Source organism: Chenopodium album, chromosome 11, assembly GCF_948465745.1.
Source record: "Chenopodium album chromosome 11, dcCheAlbu1.1, whole genome shotgun sequence".
Lineage (NCBI taxonomy): Eukaryota > Viridiplantae > Streptophyta > Magnoliopsida > Caryophyllales > Amaranthaceae > Chenopodium > Chenopodium album.
Genome location: NC_137844.1, coordinates 53,210,469 through 53,230,386, shown reverse-complemented (window position 1 = coordinate 53,230,386; position 19,918 = coordinate 53,210,469). Strand labels below are relative to the sequence as shown.

Sequence of the window (19,918 nt, the reverse complement as noted above, 5' to 3'; positions counted from 1 at the left end):
CATATTAATAAAGTACACATTATTACGTATCTAACAAGGTCCCACTTGATATATTTTTACCTTATAGATTATTATACACTTAAGGTCAAAGATTGGTCACATCAGATAAAAAGATCAGATTAGATAAGCAAAAATCAGGTGAACTAAACAGGACCTTAGTCAAGCAAAGTATTAGAGAAATAAGAGATGGTTCAAATCAAATCAGACTATATTCATCTGATCAGAGCAAATTTTTAAAGTTTCACATGAGAACACCTTATATTTCGGGTGAAGAAACCTGTTTAGAAAGCGAGCCACATAGACGGATAATGAAAATCAATCTTATAACCTCTTAAAACCATTCCTAAAACCAAGAGCGAAGCTTTAATCAACTGTGCTATTCCTCCCTCTCAATCTATAGTGTAAGTTTATACATTTGTTACTTTAATCTTAATAGTTTTCCTCATTAGCTAGACACATGACATCATCAATTATTAATAAAATTTAAAAGAAATCAAAAACCATTGTGCTTTAGCTAGGTGGGTTGCATGTAGAAAAAGGTGTAATAATCCCCTAGCCCTTCTATTAATCGCTAAATATACCAAAAAAAAAAAAAATATTCTTTTTTTATTTTTTATTTTTACTTTTAAACAATAACTCATCTCACGCGACAATCTAACAAATAAAAAATTAATATTTTACATTACAACAAATGATATTATACATACTTGTAATTGAAAGAACAAATTAGAGAAATAATTTAATGTAGATTATATAATTGGCCACTTCCACATCTAGGTTTTAAAATATTGTACCACTTCTAAACATTATTAATCTCTTACTATATATGGAGAATATTACAAACATAATTTCATTAATTTATACTTCTAGATTACTAGGTAGTACCAGCAGTTGCAACCTGCAAAATAAATTAGTACTAAGATGAGTAAAAATAGGCCAAAAAAGCACAAAGAAAGCAAACTTAATTTGCTTAATTATTGTTTAATTACTTAAAATAGTTAAATAATGAAAGCCACATAGTTGTCAAAAACCAAATAACCTTTGCCAAAACCTCGGAGATCAAAGTCCCACTCATAGGGGTAATTTCGTCAATCACAATAAAATAAATAATTACTCCAAGTACTTAGATTTATGAAGTTTCTAAAGATGGTAATATAGCCTGTCACAGGGGGGCAAAACCGTCTTTTTACATAATACGCGGTTCTATTTAAACGGAACTTTGTTTGTTTTCAGTGTTTTAAGCTCTTGTTTGTTCGTCATCTTCTACTCTCTCTTTTGTTTCTTTTTTTTTTTCCTCTCATTTAAATTCAAAGAATTGTATAAATAAATAAATAGTTAAGAAATCATTAAACCAAAAAAATAAAACACAAGATTATACCGTAGAAAAGCGCACAATTTGGATTACAGCAACATAATCGATCTTCAGGTTTACTTTCATTCTCTCTCTTCTTTACTTAATTACTCCATATTAAACATTGAATTAATCCTCATCATGCAATACATTATTTTATCTTGTGATTATATGTTCATTCTTTAAAAATGGTTCAAAATGAATTGAAGCATGTCGACTATCGTATTCGAATCGTTGTATATCATTTGAAAGGATGATTTAGGTTGTGACGTCTCATTATATATCCCTAAATGAAAATTTTGCGATAATATGGTAAAAATAACATAAGAACACATTTGGTTGTTGGAGGGTATTGTTGACATTTTAGTAGGCCGATAGTGAAGGAAGAATTCAGCGTGTAGGTGTTGTACATACACTTGTTAATCGCTTATCATGCATAGGACGGTGTTTAAGTTCGAGCTGATTTGACGATTATGCCCTTGGTTATCCGTTAGATTTACTCCTTAAAGACTTTTTTATAAAAAAAAAAAAAAAAATTACTACTCCGTATTAATTTTGTAGTTAATACAAGTAATTAATTAACTTATTTGCATTGCCCTCACAAAAAAAAAAAAAAAAAAAAAAAAAAAAAAAAAACTACTTATTTGCATATATTTCGTATTTTGATAAACTTTTGTAAGCAGGGCCGGCTAAGGGCCTGTGCAAACCCTTAGCACAGGGCCCCAAAATATTGAGGGCCCAATTTGTATAGAGCCCAATGTTGTTAAAAAAAAAAAAAGAAAAAGAAAAGTGTCTGACTTTGAACGCTTAATCGTCAACATCCCATCTTTCTCCCATTCATTTACTCCAGTACAACGCTTACTTCCGTAAAATTCTCTTAATTACCTTAAATTGTTTTAAAACCTTCCATCTTCCTTCATTCAATTATAATTATTCATTAATTTTCTTATTTAACCCAAATTTCCCAATTTTCCAATTAAATTTTTCCTTTCTCAATCAATTACAAAGATTTTCTTGCTTCTAATGGAAGAATTAATTTCGTGTCTCCCATAGTTAGATCTCTTAACTGTCGTTATTTTGACGGCAATTTTTTTTTTTTTTATGGTAATGAATTTCCTATCTTTAGTTTTGCTATAAGCTTATTATTGCCATTTTACCATTTTTAAGATAGAAAGTCAAAGAAATGTTTGATTAATTATGAATTTGTGAGTTGCCGAGTTGCAGACTTGTAGCAAACAAGTAGTCTCTATAGTAGATTAGTTGTTGCGGCAAACCTTGGTTCAATCCCCTTTGCATATACTGTTGATTATTTTTGGGCTTTGTTTAAAATGGTGGATTTTTTTTTTTTGGTTAAATAAATGGTGTATATTGAATATGGAAATACTGTAAAAGTAATACTTGTATCTGATAGAGTGATACAGAATAACAGAGTGATTTTTTAAAAAAAAAATTTTTATACTTTTTACTAGGGCCCAATTTCTAGGGTTTGAACAGGGCCCCTAAAATGATTAGGACGGCCCTGTTTGTAAGACTAGCAAGCACTTATGGTGAATGGGTGATAAATTTATAATCATAATTCATTTGTTAATTTCTAAAACTTTAATTAAGTTATTTTAAAGTAACCTTATATTTGTAACTCTGTAAGCATTTTACCTTATTAGGAAAAGAATCCTTCGTACTCCCTCCGTCCCTTTTTTACATTCCTGCTTTTCTTTTTGAGTATTTTAAAATTACATTCCTACTTTTCTTTTTTAGTAAGTAAATTTTTACCAAATATTCCAAATTATCCCTATTTTTCTATTTTGTAATTAATGTTTTCTCTATTTTCTCACTCTAATTCTCACTCTTATTTTTAGAATCCATGTGCATCAATTTAGATGAATATGATTGGTTCTTTTATTTCCACCAAAAAATGTTATTGGTCCTTTTCCTTTTCAAAAGATTGATGACATGTGCAGTATTAAATATTATTCTATCTTTGTTTTACTCAAAGACATCAATTAATGTCTTGTAATTCCCATTATACTTTGTTTTATTGATCTTTGTTTTATTCCAAGTTCCTTGATTCCCGTGTAATTTTACAAATAAGAATGTTAAAAAGGGACGAAGGGAGTATATAAATAGTACAAAACGAATATTTAAATTTTAAAAAAATATGGGGTATCATGGCCTCATCTCAATCTCATGGGAATGAGTTATTAGTCAGCTAGATAATTCATTTTCCGATCTTTCCTTAAATGTGGGGAATAATCAACTTGTCAGAAATTTCCTTAATACTGTAGAATTTAGTGATACTTTTATTTTTCAAATAAAAAATGATAACAATCTTGTTTTGTTTTTTAGCAATAAAGTCAATTTCAATTTGGTCAACTCACGGATCATAACTACAGTGCACCATTAGTATGAATCTGGACAACTTTCTTGTAACTTAAGAAGGATTTTATTTCCATTATTTTATTTTATTATAAGCTTATTTTATTGTTAAAAATATACTAGGTGTTATTATTTGACTGTAGTTTATGTTTGTGACAGGTATCTTAATTTCAAAATCATCATAGGACTTTTATCTTTACAAGGAAATGATGCACAAGTAATTCGAGTAAGTTTTGGTTGAGATTCTTAATATGATCTCACGTTAACTTCTTGTGAGACGTTAAAATTGTTATTTAATAATTGCGAGATTGTCTCATATATGATTTTACTTTGAACATTTGAACAAAATAACTTACACAAATTAGTACCATATTCTATTGTTGTATGCCTGATGTATTTGAAATTTGTTGCTCCCTATAGTTCATTTCACGATATGGGTTGTGTAAACACGACATGAGTCCCTCCCACAGTTTATGCCTTTTCAAATACTAACATAAGTAGATACAATAGACGGCTCACAAATTAACATGACAAAATTATAAATGCAGTAAATAAATAAATGAAATAAAACACTCTAGGTAGCCAATGAGCCCAACACAATATGAAACGTGACCCATATTGGTCATGGGCCTTTTATGACTCGTTTTATACTCCTTCCATTTCATATGACATCGATGTAATAATGGTCATAATTTAATATCAATGCAATAACTAACGAATCCATAACTTGTACATCAGAACAATGTGATTATTATGTAAATTAGGCAAATATGGTAGGCGATTTTTACGAAAAACCACCGTGTGATTGTTTTGACTTGTGATTAAGCATCACCCAACTGCATTAGTATGTCACAGGAAATGCAAATAATATGGCTAGTGGTGAAAAAAGGAGAGATAAAAGAAGATAGTTTTAAGCTAACTTGTTAGCTGTGATCACATGTTTTTTAGCTTCTTGTGGACTTTTATGTACACACTTAAACTATATAAATCATAACACCTGAGAAGATGAGTTATTATTATCTACCTTTTCTTGTATTAACAACTAACTATCTGGTTTCTCGTGCATAATCTTGCTTTGAGGATTTTCTTTGCATATTTCTTGGAATTCTATAAGCATATTATACAATCAAGATCGAGTTAAAAGTATATAAATTGCTTGTTCAATGTGTCTAGGATTATTGTGCATGGGAAGTTAGGCTAACGAGTTTTTACACGTATAAACAGGGCATTATAAAGGGATTAATCAGTTTCTGTTCTTTGTTCTGATCATAACTCTAGCTCGAAATGGCTCAAAATGGTACTGCTTGTCCAAAGCCGATGCAGGCTACCTCAACCGGAGTCTTCCAAGGAGAGAACCCTCTTGATTATGCTCTCCCCCTTGTTATCGTTCAAATAATCCTTGTGATTGTTCTCACTCGTACCTTGGCTTTCTTGCTAAGACCGTTGAGGCAGCCTCGTGTGATTGCTGAGATTATTGTAAGTATCAATCTATGTTAACTTACATTTTTGTGTTTATTGGCAGTTTAGCAGTACTTCTTGACTGTTTTGAATCATCATAGTATACATGCATATAATGTCAAAGGTTAAGTTTATTAGGAATCACTGTTTTTACATTTTTATTAGGAATCACTTCACTTTTGTAGGTAAGTCTCAATATCTCACACGATAAATTAGTGTAAGGCACTAAGGCGGTCTCATCCAAGTGTTATTTTTGTTAAAAGGCTGTGTAGTATACAAGTATGTTCTGATTGTTACGCACTTCTCTGTAATTGGCACCCTGAGATGTTTGTTACGTACGCAATTGTTTAATATTCGAACCCAAGAATCTATTGTCATGGTTTATTGATGATCTCAGATAGTGCTGCAATAATCAACAACTTATTACTTTCGTTCAAGTAACGGCTGAAAATAAATCCTGAAAAGTGTTAAATTATCAAAGCCTAAAGATAGTGTTTTTTTCATTATTGAGGCTCTCATTTGTCGTCCTAAAACTGTCTTTAGGCACTAACATTAGTTTATTATCCTAATGTTAGGAAGTAATGCACAGAAACCTGGGAAAAGTAGAAAGCACGAACTTAAGAAATGATAAAAGAACACGCGATTAGTTTAAAGAGGGAATTATTCTAACAACACTTGAGCACAGACAAGTGAACAACGTACGATTATTAGCAGAAAGTAACCTCCTATAGTTCTGAAACAGAAAGTACACACTAACTTATTGGAAAATAATAAACATGTTACTATGTTAGTGTTTTGTATAATGATTGCAATAAGAAGTTTAAAGAAAGAGGTGACGTTTACTAAAGATTCTTTGCTTAAGATTAACTAAACCTTTGCACAAAAATTATATAAATTTGGACGGAATTATAAATGATGTAGTAAATTTTACACCATCATCCTACCTTTTTTTTTCTATCTTTCTGGAAAGTAGGAATTTCTTGCAATTCTGGTTAACTTTCAACTGAACCTGAAATGTTTTTCTGTTCTGCTGTTGACCTTTACTTATAAAATAATGACTTACGACTTCTTTCGTTGTATTGGATGATCTGCTTACAGTATATGATGTTTCTGAAGTTATGATTTTATTGACTGTGTTCTGTATCTGCACATAAGATGGACTGGATGGAAAAATAATGAAATATAATTAGTTTGCATAGTTTGTTCATGTTATAAGAATAAAAGCATGTACTAAGACGATAATGGCCTAAATAAAAAGTTTTTGAGTTTAATCTTCAGAAGAAGTGAGACATAAATGATTAATGTTGTGTTTCTCTTGCTTTAACAGGGTGGAGTGTTACTAGGCCCATCTGCCTTTGGTCGTAGCGAAGCATTCCTACAAACAATATTCCCTCCTAAGAGTCTGCCAGTATTGGACACACTTGCTAATCTCGGCCTAATCTTCTTTCTGTTCCTGGTTGGCCTAGAATTGGATCCCAAAGCATTGCGTCGAACAGGGAAGAAAGCCATGAGTATTGCTCTTGCAGGCATCTGTTTGCCTTTCGGTATGGGAATTGGTACATCATTTATTCTCAGGGCAACTATTTGTAAAGGAGTTAGCCAAGGCCCCTTCATTGTATTCATGGGGGTCGCGCTCTCTATCACAGCGTTCCCTGTCTTAGCCCGTATCTTAGCTGAGCTTAAGCTCCTTACCACTGATGTAGGCCGTATGGCCATGTCAGCTGCTGCAGTCAACGATGTGGCAGCCTGGATTCTCCTTGCTCTTGCTATTGCTCTCTCTGGCACCGGAAAATCTCCTCTTATTTCATTGTGGGTGTTCTTGTGTGGTGCCGCGTTTGTTGGCTTGTGTATTCTTATAGTTCCACCCATCTTTAAATGGTTGGCCAGGCATTGCCCTGATGGAGAGCCCGTGGATGAAATTTACATCTGTGGTACATTAGCTGCAGTTTTGGCAGCTGGATTTGTGACCGATACTATTGGAATTCATGCACTTTTTGGGGCATTTGTTCTTGGAATTCTAGCTCCAAAGGATGGGTCATTTGCGAGTGCCTTGGTAGAAAAGGTGGAGGATCTTGTATCAGGCCTCCTCCTTCCTTTGTACTTTGCTTCGAGTGGCCTTAAAACAAATGTTGCCACCATTCAAGGGGTTCAGTCATGGGGACTTCTACTTCTTGTTATACTAACTGCCTGTTTTGGCAAGGTTGTTGGGACTATTGTTGTTTCGCGCCTCTGTAAAGTGCCTCTTAGTGAGGCTGTTGCTCTTGGGGTCTTAATGAACAGCAAGGGTTTGGTGGAGTTGATTGTTCTGAATATTGGCAAAGATCGAAAGGTACTTGTTACATCTTATCCTTGGTTTATTAATTGCTTGTTTTCTATTTACAAACCCTAATCTAACTTCTAGCTGATCATTTTAGGTGTTAAATGATCAAACCTTTGCAATAATGGTTCTGATGGCCCTAGTTACCACATTCATGACAACACCAATCGTGATGGCGGTGTATAAACCAGCTAAGCGAGGACGCATGTATAAGCTAAGAACAGTTCAAAGAAAAGACCCTAGTACTCAACTCAGGATCATGGCATGCTTCCATAGTGGAAGGACCATCCCTACAATGATCAACTTAATTGAAGCAACCCGAGGAACAGAGAATAAAGAAGGGCTCACGGTGTATGCAATGCATCTCATGGAGCTCTCTGAAAGGTCTTCTGCTATTCGGATGGTTCACAAAGCTCGAAACAACGGTCTTCCCTTCTGGAATAAGGGGGTGCAGTCAGACTCAGACCAAGTTGTAGTGGCCTTTGAGGCGTATGGACAGCTTAGCCGTGTCCAAATTAGGCCAATGACCGCAATCTCCCACTTTTCTAACATGCATGAAGACATATGTGCTAGTGCTGAGAGCAAGACGGCAGCACTCATTATCCTTCCCTTCCACAAGCACCAGAAGGTTGATGGTTCATTGGAAACCACAAGACATGAATATAGAGTAATCAACAAAAAGGTCCTAGAAAATGCTCCTTGCTCAGTTGGTATCCTAGTAGACCGAGGGCTTGGTGGCTCTTCGCACGTGTCAGCAAGCAATGTCGACTCTACTATAACTGTATTTTTCTTTGGTGGACCTGATGATCGCGAGGCATTGGCCCTTGGTCAACGAATGTCTGAGCACCCCGGGATTACCCTGATTGTAGTCCACTTCAGGGCAGACCCCAACATGGAAGGAGGTGAAATGGTGGCTATCGATGTGAGTGATAGTAGTAGCAGCAGTAAACACTCCAAGGCACCTGACGAAGAAGCCCTTGATGCTATTAAACAAAAATTGTCCAAGGACGGGTCAGTTAAGTACGAAGAAAGGGTAGTGAAAGCAACTTCTGAAACTATCGAAATAATCAAGGAATTTAGCCGTTGTCATATGATCTTGGTTGGAAGATCACCTGAAGGTATGGCGGCTGCTACTTTCAGTATCAATGTAAAGACAGAGTACCCTGAAATAGGCCCAGTTGGGGGGTTCTTGATCTCTCAGGATGTCTCAACAAATGCTTCAGTTTTAGTGATGCATCAGTACAGTGGTGGTTCAAGGACAGTATCCATAGATATGGAAGAGCCAACTGATGGGACTGAAACTGAATAAATGATTGAGCCGAGTAATGTCCTTAAGAACTGATTCTTCTGCTCGTTGCTCAGTGTCTGCGAAGTAGATATTATGTAGATAATCCATAATCTCAACCAAAGAATTCAGAAGTAAAAATTTCGACAGTACTTCTTTGGTTTATAGTCTTCTCCAAAGTTGTTGGACCGACTTTTATGAAGATATCAAGGCATTTATGTAAAAAAAATCTGGTAAGTCACTGAGCTGAAGTGAAGCTTGGGCTTTTCACAACCACAAGCTGTATATGAGCAAAAGAGTTGTATCATGCAGCTTCGGAGTATTTCACTCCCTCCAATTAAATGATGGATTTTGAACTTTGGCATGAAATGTATCTTTTCATATTCTTGCACCCAATAAGTTGTTATCCATGTGAATTGTGATTGTTAAACATAATACCTTCGTTTAATTAATTTCATGACAAAATTATGAAATAGTTAGTACTCTCTTCACTTGTGAATTTTCATTTGTTTTTGTAATGTCTATTTCAAGATGTATGATTCAAGGGTCATGATTATCTGATAATATCTGCCTTCGTATTTTGTAGAATAAAAATCCTTTATACATTTAGTAGTAGCAGTCAGATTATTAGAGTGCAACACATGCTTTTGGAAGTTCAGAAGGAAATAATATCCACTTTAAAGAAACCAGAACAAATGTGATTTTCAATGTTAAACATATGGAGAATATGCTAGGTGTATATCTTAACCTTAGATGATATTTATGCAAGTTACCTTAAATCCAAAATTTTAATTTATCTGTAAGTATTTTTAATACGCAATTTTTATTACGAACTGAATTTGGAACACGCCAATGATTTGAGCAAGTCTTACTCAGAGCGATTTCTCATTTGTAAGACGTCGAAAGTTAAAATATCAATTCTTCATAGGAAAAATTGCTACTGTAATACAAGTAGCTAGGGAAGTAAGTAGTATTTTATCAGACTGTCACAGGAAATCTAAGTTTTATGCCAAGTGGTGAACTGAAAAAGAAAAGAGATGATATTTTTATCTGGTTGGCTGTGATCACATGATTTGAGCTTGTATTGGACTTTTATGACATTCAAACTTGATAAGTATAATTCAAGGGAAGAGTTATAATCTACCTTTCCTTGCTTTAACAGCTATTATCTGGTTTCTCGTGCATATTGTTGCTTTGAGTCCACCTTTCCTGCTCAATGTATATATGATTGTGCATGGAAATTTTGGCCGACCATATTTTCTTCATATTAGCAGGGCGCTAAAGAGGGATTCTGCTGTTTTTTTTTTTAATCGCTGCTCGTATCATAATTGTCTCCAACATGGCTCACAATGATACTACTTGTCCAAAGCCGATGCAGGCAACCTCCACGGGAGTCTTCCAAGGAGAGAACCCTCTTGATTATGCCCTCCCCCTTGTTATCTTACAAATAATCATTGTTATTGTCCTCACTCGTACCTTGGCCTACTTGCTTAGACCTCTAAGGCAGCCTCGTGTGATTGCTGAGATTATTGTAAGTACTGCTATTTTTGGCAATTGAAACCTTGCAGGAAATTATTATTTACTATAAAGTATGTGGAAATTGAATAGTTTTGCATTGCTTCTTGATTTATTTTAGTCATATAAGATGTTAAAAGGACAAAATATTTTATGAGACAATCTCACAATAACTTAATGTGAAAATATATTCACGTTTAATAGGTTTGCTTTGTTTGTATTAGGCAACTTACCTGATATTGGCACCTGAGAATCTTATCTTGTGGTTGGTCATTCAATAATTTTACATTGTTACAATTCATGAGCTAAGCAAGAGCTTGAATAATGGAATCAGTTGCTTTCATATACCTATATAAGTGACGGCCAATATTGATTCCTGGAAACTGTTGTGTATATTTTAGCGCTTTTCCCATTTTTGTTATTATGTGATGCTATGAATTGTCTTGCTAAGAGTCTTTTATACACGATTGCAAGAGCACTATTTTTTTATCTTAGCATTCAGTCTACTCAGAAATATTGCACAGGAAGTTGGGGAAAGTAGAAAGCACGAACTCAACTAACTTAAAATTGAACACGTAATGAAGGACTCGAACTATGGAAAACATTCGATAGCTATGTGAAGCAGTGAAACAATAACAAGATTAAAAGGGCAAATGTAAGATTACTCGCAGAAATTAGGTTCCTAGACTTGTAAACGCTGAAGGTCATTGTTTTTTACCAGAAGATACCAATGATTCAGCACCAGGAAGCTTAGTTTAAACTTTATGTGTTAGTGTTATGCATAATGATTGTGAAAAGGTGTACAAAAAGCTGTTTTGCCTAAATTAGGTGACTGAAACTGTACAACTGATAATCAATCAAATAATAATAGATTCATACAAAGAATACCGTTTTTTTTTTTTAGGATTATGTTTTTGTAACAAGACTTCTACTGCATCATCCTACCTTTTTAATTCTTTTATTGGATATGTAGTTCTGTCTAGATTGCAACTTAAACCTTCAAATGATAATTCTGAATTCTTAACTGTTTCATTATTTCTGAACTGCTTCACTTCGGAAGTTTGTAGCTGAAGTTGTGATCCATGTTTGTTCAGATATAGAGGGATAATAATGCTTCTGATGTAAAGTTTGTATATGTATAAAACTGGTTGATAAATTCCTAATGCCATTCAAACAGAGTTTATTTTTTAAATGTAGACCGATATATACCGACTTATATTAATAAGCTTGTATTTTATGTATTTGAAGTTATTGAATTTAATCGATCAAACTGATACTTAATGATAGGATTTTTAATGTAGTATACTCTTCAGCTGAGAATGAGACTTTAATGTCATGGTTCACTTGTTTTTAACAGGGAGGAGTGCTACTAGGCCCATCTGCTTTTGGTCGTAGCGAGGTGTTCCTGCATACCGTATTCCCTCCCAAGAGTCTTCAAGTACTGGACACACTTGCAAATATCGGCCTCATCTTCTTTCTGTTCCTCGTAGGCTTAGAATTGGATCCGAAAGCATTACGCCGGACAGGGAAGAAATCCATGTGCATTGCTGTTGCAGGCATTTGTTTGCCCTTTGCTTTGGGAATTGGTGCATCACTTGTCCTCAGGGCAACTATTTCAAAAGGTGTCAGCCTAGGTCCTTTTATAGTATTCATGGGGGTTGCCCTCTCTATCACTGCCCTTCCCGTATTAGCCCGTATATTAGCTGAGTTCAAGCTACTTACCACTGATGTGGGTCGTACGGCCATGTCAGCTGCTGCAGTCAATGATGTGGCAGCTTGGATTCTCCTTGCTGTAGCCATAGCTCTCTCTGGCTCAGGAAAATCTCCTCTTATTTCCCTATGGGTATTTTTGTGTGGTGCAGCTTTTGTTGGCATGTGTATTCTTATAGTCCCTCGTATATTTCAGTGGTTGACTCGGCATTGCCCTGATGGTGAGCCTGTGAATGAAATTTTCGTTTGTGGTATCTTAGCCGCAGTTTTGGCAGCTGGATTTGTGACCGACACTATAGGAATCCATGCACTTTTTGGGGCTTTTATAATTGGAACTCTAGCCCCAAAGGATGGGCCGTTAGCCAGTGCCATGGTAGAAAAGGTGGAGGATCTTGTGTCTGGTCTCCTCCTTCCTTTGTACTTTGCTTCGAGTGGCCTCAAAACAAATGTAGCCACCATTCAAGGGGCTCAGTCATGGGGACTTCTACTTCTTGTTATACTAACTGCATGCTTGGGCAAAGTTGTTGGGACTGTTGTGGTTTCTCGCCTCTGTAAATTGCCTTTGAATGAGGCTGTTGCTCTTGGGGTTCTAATGAACAGCAAAGGTCTGGTGGAGCTGATTGTTCTAAACATTGGTAAAGATCGAAAGGTACTCGTATCATTTTATTTTTGATTTGTAAGGCCTTATTCTCTCCATCTTAGTTTCACTAATCTGGAATTAAATTTACAGAACTTCAATTAATGTTATTGAACTCAAATTATTTTTATGGATTAATTTACTGATTCTCTTTTATATTTGTTGTTTAGAGTTAAAATATTTTTATCGATTAAAATTATTTTTGTTGAAATAAAACTTATTTTTGTTGAACTTAAATTATTTTTATAGACCTTAAATTAATTTTAAAAATATTATTTGAATAAGGTGAAGATAACAGGGCCTAAGTATTAGTTTTAAATCTTTCAATATTTGTTTTACTTCTTGAAAGCCCTTTATCTAACTTCTCGTTGAAACCTGTAGGTGCTAAATGACCAAACTTTTTCCATAATGGTTATGATGGCCCTAGTCACCACGTTCATGACAACACCAATTGTGAGGGCAGTGTATACACCGGCTAAGAGAGGAAGCACATATAATCTAAGGACAATCCAAAGAAAAGATCCTAACTCTCAACTCCGAATCATGGCATGCTTCCATAGCGGAAGGAACATCCCTACTATGATAAACCTAATTGAAGCTTCCCGGGGAACAGAGAAAAGGAAAGGGCTCACGGTCTACGCGGTGCATCTCATGGAGCTCTCTGAGAGGTCTTCAGCAATACGGATGGTCAATAAAGCCCGAAATAATGGGCTTCCCTTCTGGAATAAGGGGATGCAGCCAGATTCGGATCAGGTTGTGGTGGCCTTTGAGGCATATGGGCAGCTCAGTCGGGTGCAAATCAGGCCTATGACGGCAATCTCTCACTTCTTCAACATGCATGAAGATATATGTGCTAGTGCTGAGAGCAAGAAGGCTGCCCTCATTATCCTTCCCTTCCACAAGCACCAGAAGGTTGATGGTTCATTAGAAACCACAAGGCATGAATATAGAATAATCAACAAAAAGGTCCTTCAAAATGCTCCTTGCTCGGTTGGTATCCTAGTTGACCGGGGGCTTGGTGGGTCCTCACATGTGTCAGCCAGCAATGTCGACTCTATCATCACTGTATATTTCTTTGGTGGGCCTGACGATCGTGAGGCGTTAGCCCTTGGTCAACGGATGTCTGAGCACCCGGGAATCACCCTTATAGTGGTGCATTTAAGAGCAGACCCCGACTTGGAAGGAGCTGAAAGGGTGGCTATTGATGTGAGTGATAGTAGTAGTAACAATGGAGAATCCAAGGAAGCTGATGAAAAGGCCATTGAAAGTATTAAGCAAAAAGTGTCCGGGGACGGGTCAGTTAAGTTCAAGGAAAGAATAGTGAAAGCAACTTCTGATACTGTAAATATAGTTAAGGAATTCAGCCGTTGTAATATGGTCTTATTGGGACGATCACCAGAAGGTATGGTGGCTGCTGCTTTCGAACTTAATATAAAGATTGAGTACCCTGAAATAGGCTCAGCTGGAAGTTTGCTGGTTTCTCAAGAGATCTCAACAAATGCTTCTGTATTAGTGGTTCATCAGTACAGTGGTGGTACAAGGCCAGTATCCCTAGAAGAGGAAGAGCCAACTGATGGAGCTGAAACTGAGTAATTGAAATTAGTCTGTATATGTCCTTAAGAGCAAATCAAGTTGTACCGAGTCTTTCCTTTTAGAGATGATACATAAAAGTAGATATATAGATAGGTACATAAGCTTGATCAGAGCTTTGAAAATTTCTGTTTTCTGGAGTATGTATGTGGTTTTTAGCTTTTTCAAAGTTGTTGAAATGGCTTCTATGAAATCTCAAGATATCACTTTACAATAACTTGAAAAGTCACTGACCTGAAGTGATGCTTGGGGCTTTTCACAAGTTGTAGCAGTTTATAAGTAGCAAAGAACTGTATCGAGTCTGGTAGCATTACATTTCTTTTGCATGCCTAAGCTCTAAGGAGCTTTTAGATTCTATACAACAACGTGACAGTTAAATGATGTGTTTGGCAATTTGATTTTTTTTCCATTTAATTATTGTTCATACGAATTTTGTTTTTATTGATTGGTATTTTTAGTTTTGTGGATTTCTAGTATCAAGTTTTCAGACAACTAGACAAGTATGAAGGGAAGGGATATAAGGTTTGGGAATCAACTGACTTGATATGAACATTGAGGTATCCTATGTATAGCACCCATTTACAAATTCAGGATTGTTTGCTTCTCTCTAGTTTCACTTTTTAACCATTAAAAGGAATCAGAGTTGCACCTCTCAAGTTGCAGTGTGAAGTTTGGTTATCATTATGATTAAATATGTTGTGTTTTGGTGAACCTTCTTTATGGAGTGTTTGATTTTGAATTATTGTTCTGTTTCCTGCTTGTGTTTGCTGCTCTACTTGAAATTTCATTAATTTAATGCTGCTATGATTTCTTCATGTTTCTTTCACAAACTTATGACTTGAGCTTCATGTGATTTTATGCTGCTGGATATGAAAAGGCCTATTATCTAAATCGCCAGAGCATTATGAATTAACTTAGGGGATTTAAACTAATCCTAAATTGGCTATTTATGGTTCTGTTACAGATTCATTCGATTGAGCAACTAAGTCTCTAGAAACAGCTACACAACATGAACTTGTCATGCAAGCAAGAGCAGCAGCAGCAGCAGCAGATAATCGTATTTTTCAAAGGGATGTTCAACAGCAAACATGTTACTACAACTAAATACACAGGCACCAAATCAAAGACAAAAGAATGCAGTAAGGCATATGCTAACAAGAAATCAGAAACATGAACAAAAACTTCTTCGCACCTGGCAGCTCTATCAGCCTTCTGTTACCTAGCTGCTCGCTTCTATCTTTATGAATAAAATAGGCCTGGGTTGATCACATCGTTAGCATTCAAGAAGCATGCCACTGCTTTTGGGATTAGTGTAGCAAAGGAAATAACAGGCAGTCATATACTACAATACGTAGGCAAAGGTAAAACAATCAATTCTTGGCTTTATATTTTTTATAAACAGAGATATATTACTATATATATTTCTACATAAATTTTCCAATATCATAGCCTATGTAGGATTTGAACCTACATCCTCCGTGCAAGAGCACAGTGCTCAACCCATTGAGCTAATAGGCTTTGAAGGAGTCAATTACATAGGGTGCTCCCACAAGGAAGCTCACATAATGGAAAAGACAAGATTGGCTCTTGTATCAATTTCACTCAAAATATGGCAATTTCCTAACTCTGAAATAATAGACATTGACACTTTGAAAGGACTTCACCTAACTTCTGGGTAAATTTCTTAACCAGTGCAGTACAACCCTGCAAAACATGGACACCATAAGTCCATAATAACAATAGGTTGGTTAAAGTTACTATTTCAAGTTTCAACACTATTTTGCCAAATGCCAACTAAGCCAAATAGCTTTGCCTTTCATTTTCAAAGCCAATAAACTTCCAAATTAGAAATTTATAACCAAAGCAATACGATTACACATTACATGGACATCACAAGAGCTATAATAGTATGTAGCTTTCAGCTGTATTATAACCACCTAACCAGTAAGCTGGGACATACAGGTTCCAGAACAATATAATCATGGCACAACTTGTTAATTTTTGATAAATTGCATAACCATTTGTGAAATTGATATCCCATATAATCGCCAATCTTATCTTGATCTTCGTCATCTAAAACCAACTCTTTCTTCCACCCCTCAATCCCAGCCATCCAAGATGTCACATAGTCAGTCCTCAATTGCACTAAAAAATTCACAATTTATGTTAATTTTGTATACATTGCATAACCAATTGCAAGATAGGAACCCCATGTAATCGCCAATCTGATCTCCATCATCACCATCTAAAACCGACGCTTTCTTCTGCCCCTCAATCCCTACCTCCCCCCAAAAAATCAAACAGTCATCAATTGCACTAGTCAAGACCTCAAAAATACTTCTCAGACTAGCAAACATACGACGTATTCAAAGGATTCGACTGCTAAAATCCGTATCAATGACCATGTTAATTCGCTTAACTTCCCCAATTCCTCAAGTTTTCCTTGTCAAATTTCAATTTAGTTTTGCACATTGATTTCATAATCAATTTTAAAATCACAAAATTAGACATAGTTTCGAAAGTTAGAAAATTGCTATCATAATCTCAATGCTGAACCCTAATTTTTGCATCATTCATAATTCCTGCATCCAAAATTTAGAAATCGAATCTATAATTACAGAATACAACAACCATGATTATCAAACATCTTAATTCACAAAAACAACAACAAACTCGTTCTAGTTCTCTTCCTTAATTTTAACGGTTAAAAGTCGAAAATTGACAAATTAGGGGCATACATATATTTTCCGATATCTTATATCTCTATCAAAAATCCTTAATCATAATTAACAGAAAAAATCACCAAATTTACAGTAAAATTCCAAACAAGATGATAAGGAGAGAGTTGATGAAAACCTGAAAAAGACAGCAGCAAGAAGCTGAAAGTGCGCCAAAGCGAGCGTCTTGCCTGCTTCAAGAGTGCGTGTGAAGCCGCACTTGCAAGTTGCAATGCTAGCAGCGCAGACTAGCTGTGAAGCCCGTTATAGTGTGACGTACTGTGTTTTCGGGGATGGGTTATGGGTAGACATTTGATACATGGGTATACTATTTCCGTCGCATTTTATTTACCCCATATTTGATATTCGTTCTTCCTTTAACATTGATTCATTACTCGTATAGTTGTACTTTATTTAGTAAATTTTCCACTCCACTTGTAAGCTTAGTACCTCACACCATCGTCAATCGTCATCATGCACATAATTTTGTTTGGCATTCATAAAAAACGTAAGGAGTAAGATTTGCTCGCAATTAAAAAAAAAAAAAAAAAAGGAACGAGTACTACTTTCACTCATAAGCAAATAAACTTTTTTACTTGATCGTTTTTTTTTTCATGTGTGTGCACTATTTTATCCATTATTAATAAAGTAACAATTGAAAGTGATACTCCCTCCATTTTTAAATATTTACTCCATTTCTTCATGCGCAGAGTTTTAAGAGAAATTGGAGAAAGTAATAAAATATGGAGGTAGTCGGGTTGATAAAAGAATAAAAATTGTAAAAAACCAAAAGTAGTGGATAGAATTGAAGGAGAGAGAATATGAAATTAATATTATTGGGTCCATTTGGTGAGAGAAATTAATTAAATATTGTAAAAGTTTTTCAAATAAGGAAATGGAGCAAGTATTTAAACACGGCCGAAAAAGGAAAGTGTAGCAAGTATTCAAAAACGGAGGGAATAGTTATTTTGTCCATCTATAAGGGACGAAGAAAAAACATGAAATTCGATACAAAACTACAGGCTTTTTCAGATTTGGACCTAATCCGATACATGAAATTACAATCAAAGTTTTCAAAATTTAACCCACATTTTGACAATGGAGCAAAAAAATAGGGACATAATGAATACTCAATAACATCAACTTGAAGTGGTTAATTATACTTTTTTTTTCTTTTTTGAAAGGTAAACTAGCCCAAAAATTATTGAAGCTAGATTTTTCTCTTTTTTTGGTAAGTAAGTATTAAGGCTAATATTGATTTTTAGATATTGCTAATTGAATAAACTTTAATAGATTCAAACTAAACGATTTATTGATCAGAACATGACCCTAACTACCTCAAATTCAAACATGAAGATTAGACATTTTAAATCAACGTACTACCAAATCATAATGCATCCAATTAAAATGCATTATTTCACTCTGATAAAGTATAAAACATATTCCTAGGTGTCAACCATCAGCTTTTAAGTTTTTTGTTGAGATGGTCCTCTAACACACTCGTTATTATGCTCCATTGTCAAAATTCAAAAGGCCATGGCTCGATCGTACACAATTTCGAATTAAGGGAAAACTTGCAATTACACGCACAAAAACAAAAAACAAGGCAGAAAAAGAAACACAAAGGTGGGTGGTATAATTTTTGCAACCCCCACTTGACATGATGAAAATGTTGCATCCTAACAAATCTTGTAGAATGAATTACCAACATTCATAGAGGTTAATCTCAGTACGAAGTCGAAAATAGACATCGCCTTCGAAAGCATCAGTCATCAAGGTAGCAACACCCCTAGCCATAAAGAAATCACCCGTTCCTCCAACAACAGAAATGTCCCTAGTCTTATTCATCAAAGGATCAGCCCCTGCAAAGTTTAATGACCCCTTATGCTCGGTCGAGTTGAACACGAACGAGAACCCTACCAAGATGTAAACACGTCCTTCCTGTCGTACAAGTAAAACCCTTGTGCGCGCCCTACTGGGGTGGAGTAAAAATCATTTGTAAGTGTAATAGGATCGTCGAAAACTACTACATCTCCAAAATGGCTTTGCCCTGCTACAATGGTTGTGTTAGCCCAAGCGGGCGCTCCTACAATGGCTGAAGTGGCGTTTTTGGCGTTCTTGCCGTTGTAGAGTACGTCATGGAAGTAGTACACCATACTCTTGCATGGTTTCCTAGGCCTTTGGGTGATTTTATTAGGGTGTTTAAGAGCATTTGAAAGGTTTGTTAGTGAAAGGAGAAAGAAAAAGAGGAGGGGAAATATTGATGATTTTAGTTCCATTTGCCTTGTTTTTTGAGGAAATGAATTGCTACTACAAGAGTACGTACAAATTAAAGTTTAATTTGTTTGGAAAATCATATTTAGGCAGGGTTGTATATATAGCACTCTAGGTATCTAGGCTAGACAAGCATCAAGGATGTAATAACTCTCTTACCAAGCTTTTTTTTGAACCTACTTCGGAAAAATAATTGTCTAATTTAAAATCATCACGTGTCTATGTTATCTGTGATTCATTTTTTTATAATAGATAGATGTTATGTTAAAGACTTTTCTAGACACATTAATATATACGAAGTATCAATCATGTTAGGGAAAATAATGTTATATACATCTATTAATTTATATAATTGGTCAGGATTACAGATGATGTGATGGTTTAAATAATTTTTTTCAACCCGGCCCCATCATAAATGTTTTTATTTTCCTTTTGATTACTAGTAAAGAGAGTAGCCGGGTGATTGGATCACTATTGCAATTGTTAAATTTCTTAAAGTCTATATATTTACACAATATATTTTTTTGTGAAATGGACAGAGGAAATAGAGTACACCAAGTCTATGAGACACCTTAGAAATAAATTAACTAGAACGTATATACTCTAAGGGTCTGTTTTGATTTACTGAAGTGAGCAGAACTGAACTGAATTGAACTTAACAAAATTGTTTATGAGAGAAGGAAATTAGGAA

General features: G+C 35.2%; 2 protein-coding genes and 1 pseudogene across 3 annotated transcripts; 2 read left to right on the top strand and 1 right to left on the bottom strand.

Annotated features, from left to right (window-relative positions):
• Positions 1 to 1,261: 1,261 nt before the first annotated feature.
• Positions 1,262 to 9,323, top strand: LOC145569186 (cation/H(+) antiporter 18-like). 2 transcript variants are annotated; one of them, XM_081628542.1, is made up of 5 exons: positions 1,262 to 1,426; positions 3,884 to 3,950; positions 5,003 to 5,200; positions 6,510 to 7,511; positions 7,597 to 9,323. In XM_081628542.1, the coding sequence occupies exons 3-5, from the start codon at positions 5,009 to 5,011 to the stop codon at positions 8,806 to 8,808; spliced, it is 2,406 nt and encodes an 801-aa protein (XP_081484668.1). In that variant the 5' UTR covers positions 1,262 to 1,426; positions 3,884 to 3,950; positions 5,003 to 5,008; the 3' UTR covers positions 8,809 to 9,323. The 2 variants fall into 2 exon arrangements, with proteins under 2 accessions (XP_081484668.1, XP_081484667.1); XM_081628541.1 differs by having other exon boundaries at positions 4,949 to 5,200.
• Positions 9,324 to 9,950: 627 nt separating this feature from the next.
• Positions 9,951 to 14,617, top strand: LOC145569185 (cation/H(+) antiporter 18-like). Its single transcript, XM_081628540.1, has 3 exons — positions 9,951 to 10,315; positions 11,657 to 12,658; positions 13,028 to 14,617. The coding sequence occupies exons 1-3, from the start codon at positions 10,124 to 10,126 to the stop codon at positions 14,237 to 14,239; spliced, it is 2,406 nt and encodes an 801-aa protein (XP_081484666.1). The 5' UTR covers positions 9,951 to 10,123; the 3' UTR covers positions 14,240 to 14,617.
• Positions 14,618 to 18,340: 3,723 nt separating this feature from the next.
• Positions 18,341 to 19,282, bottom strand: LOC145569184 (disease resistance response protein 206-like; annotated as a pseudogene).
• Between the last annotated feature and the right edge of the window lie 636 nt (positions 19,283 to 19,918).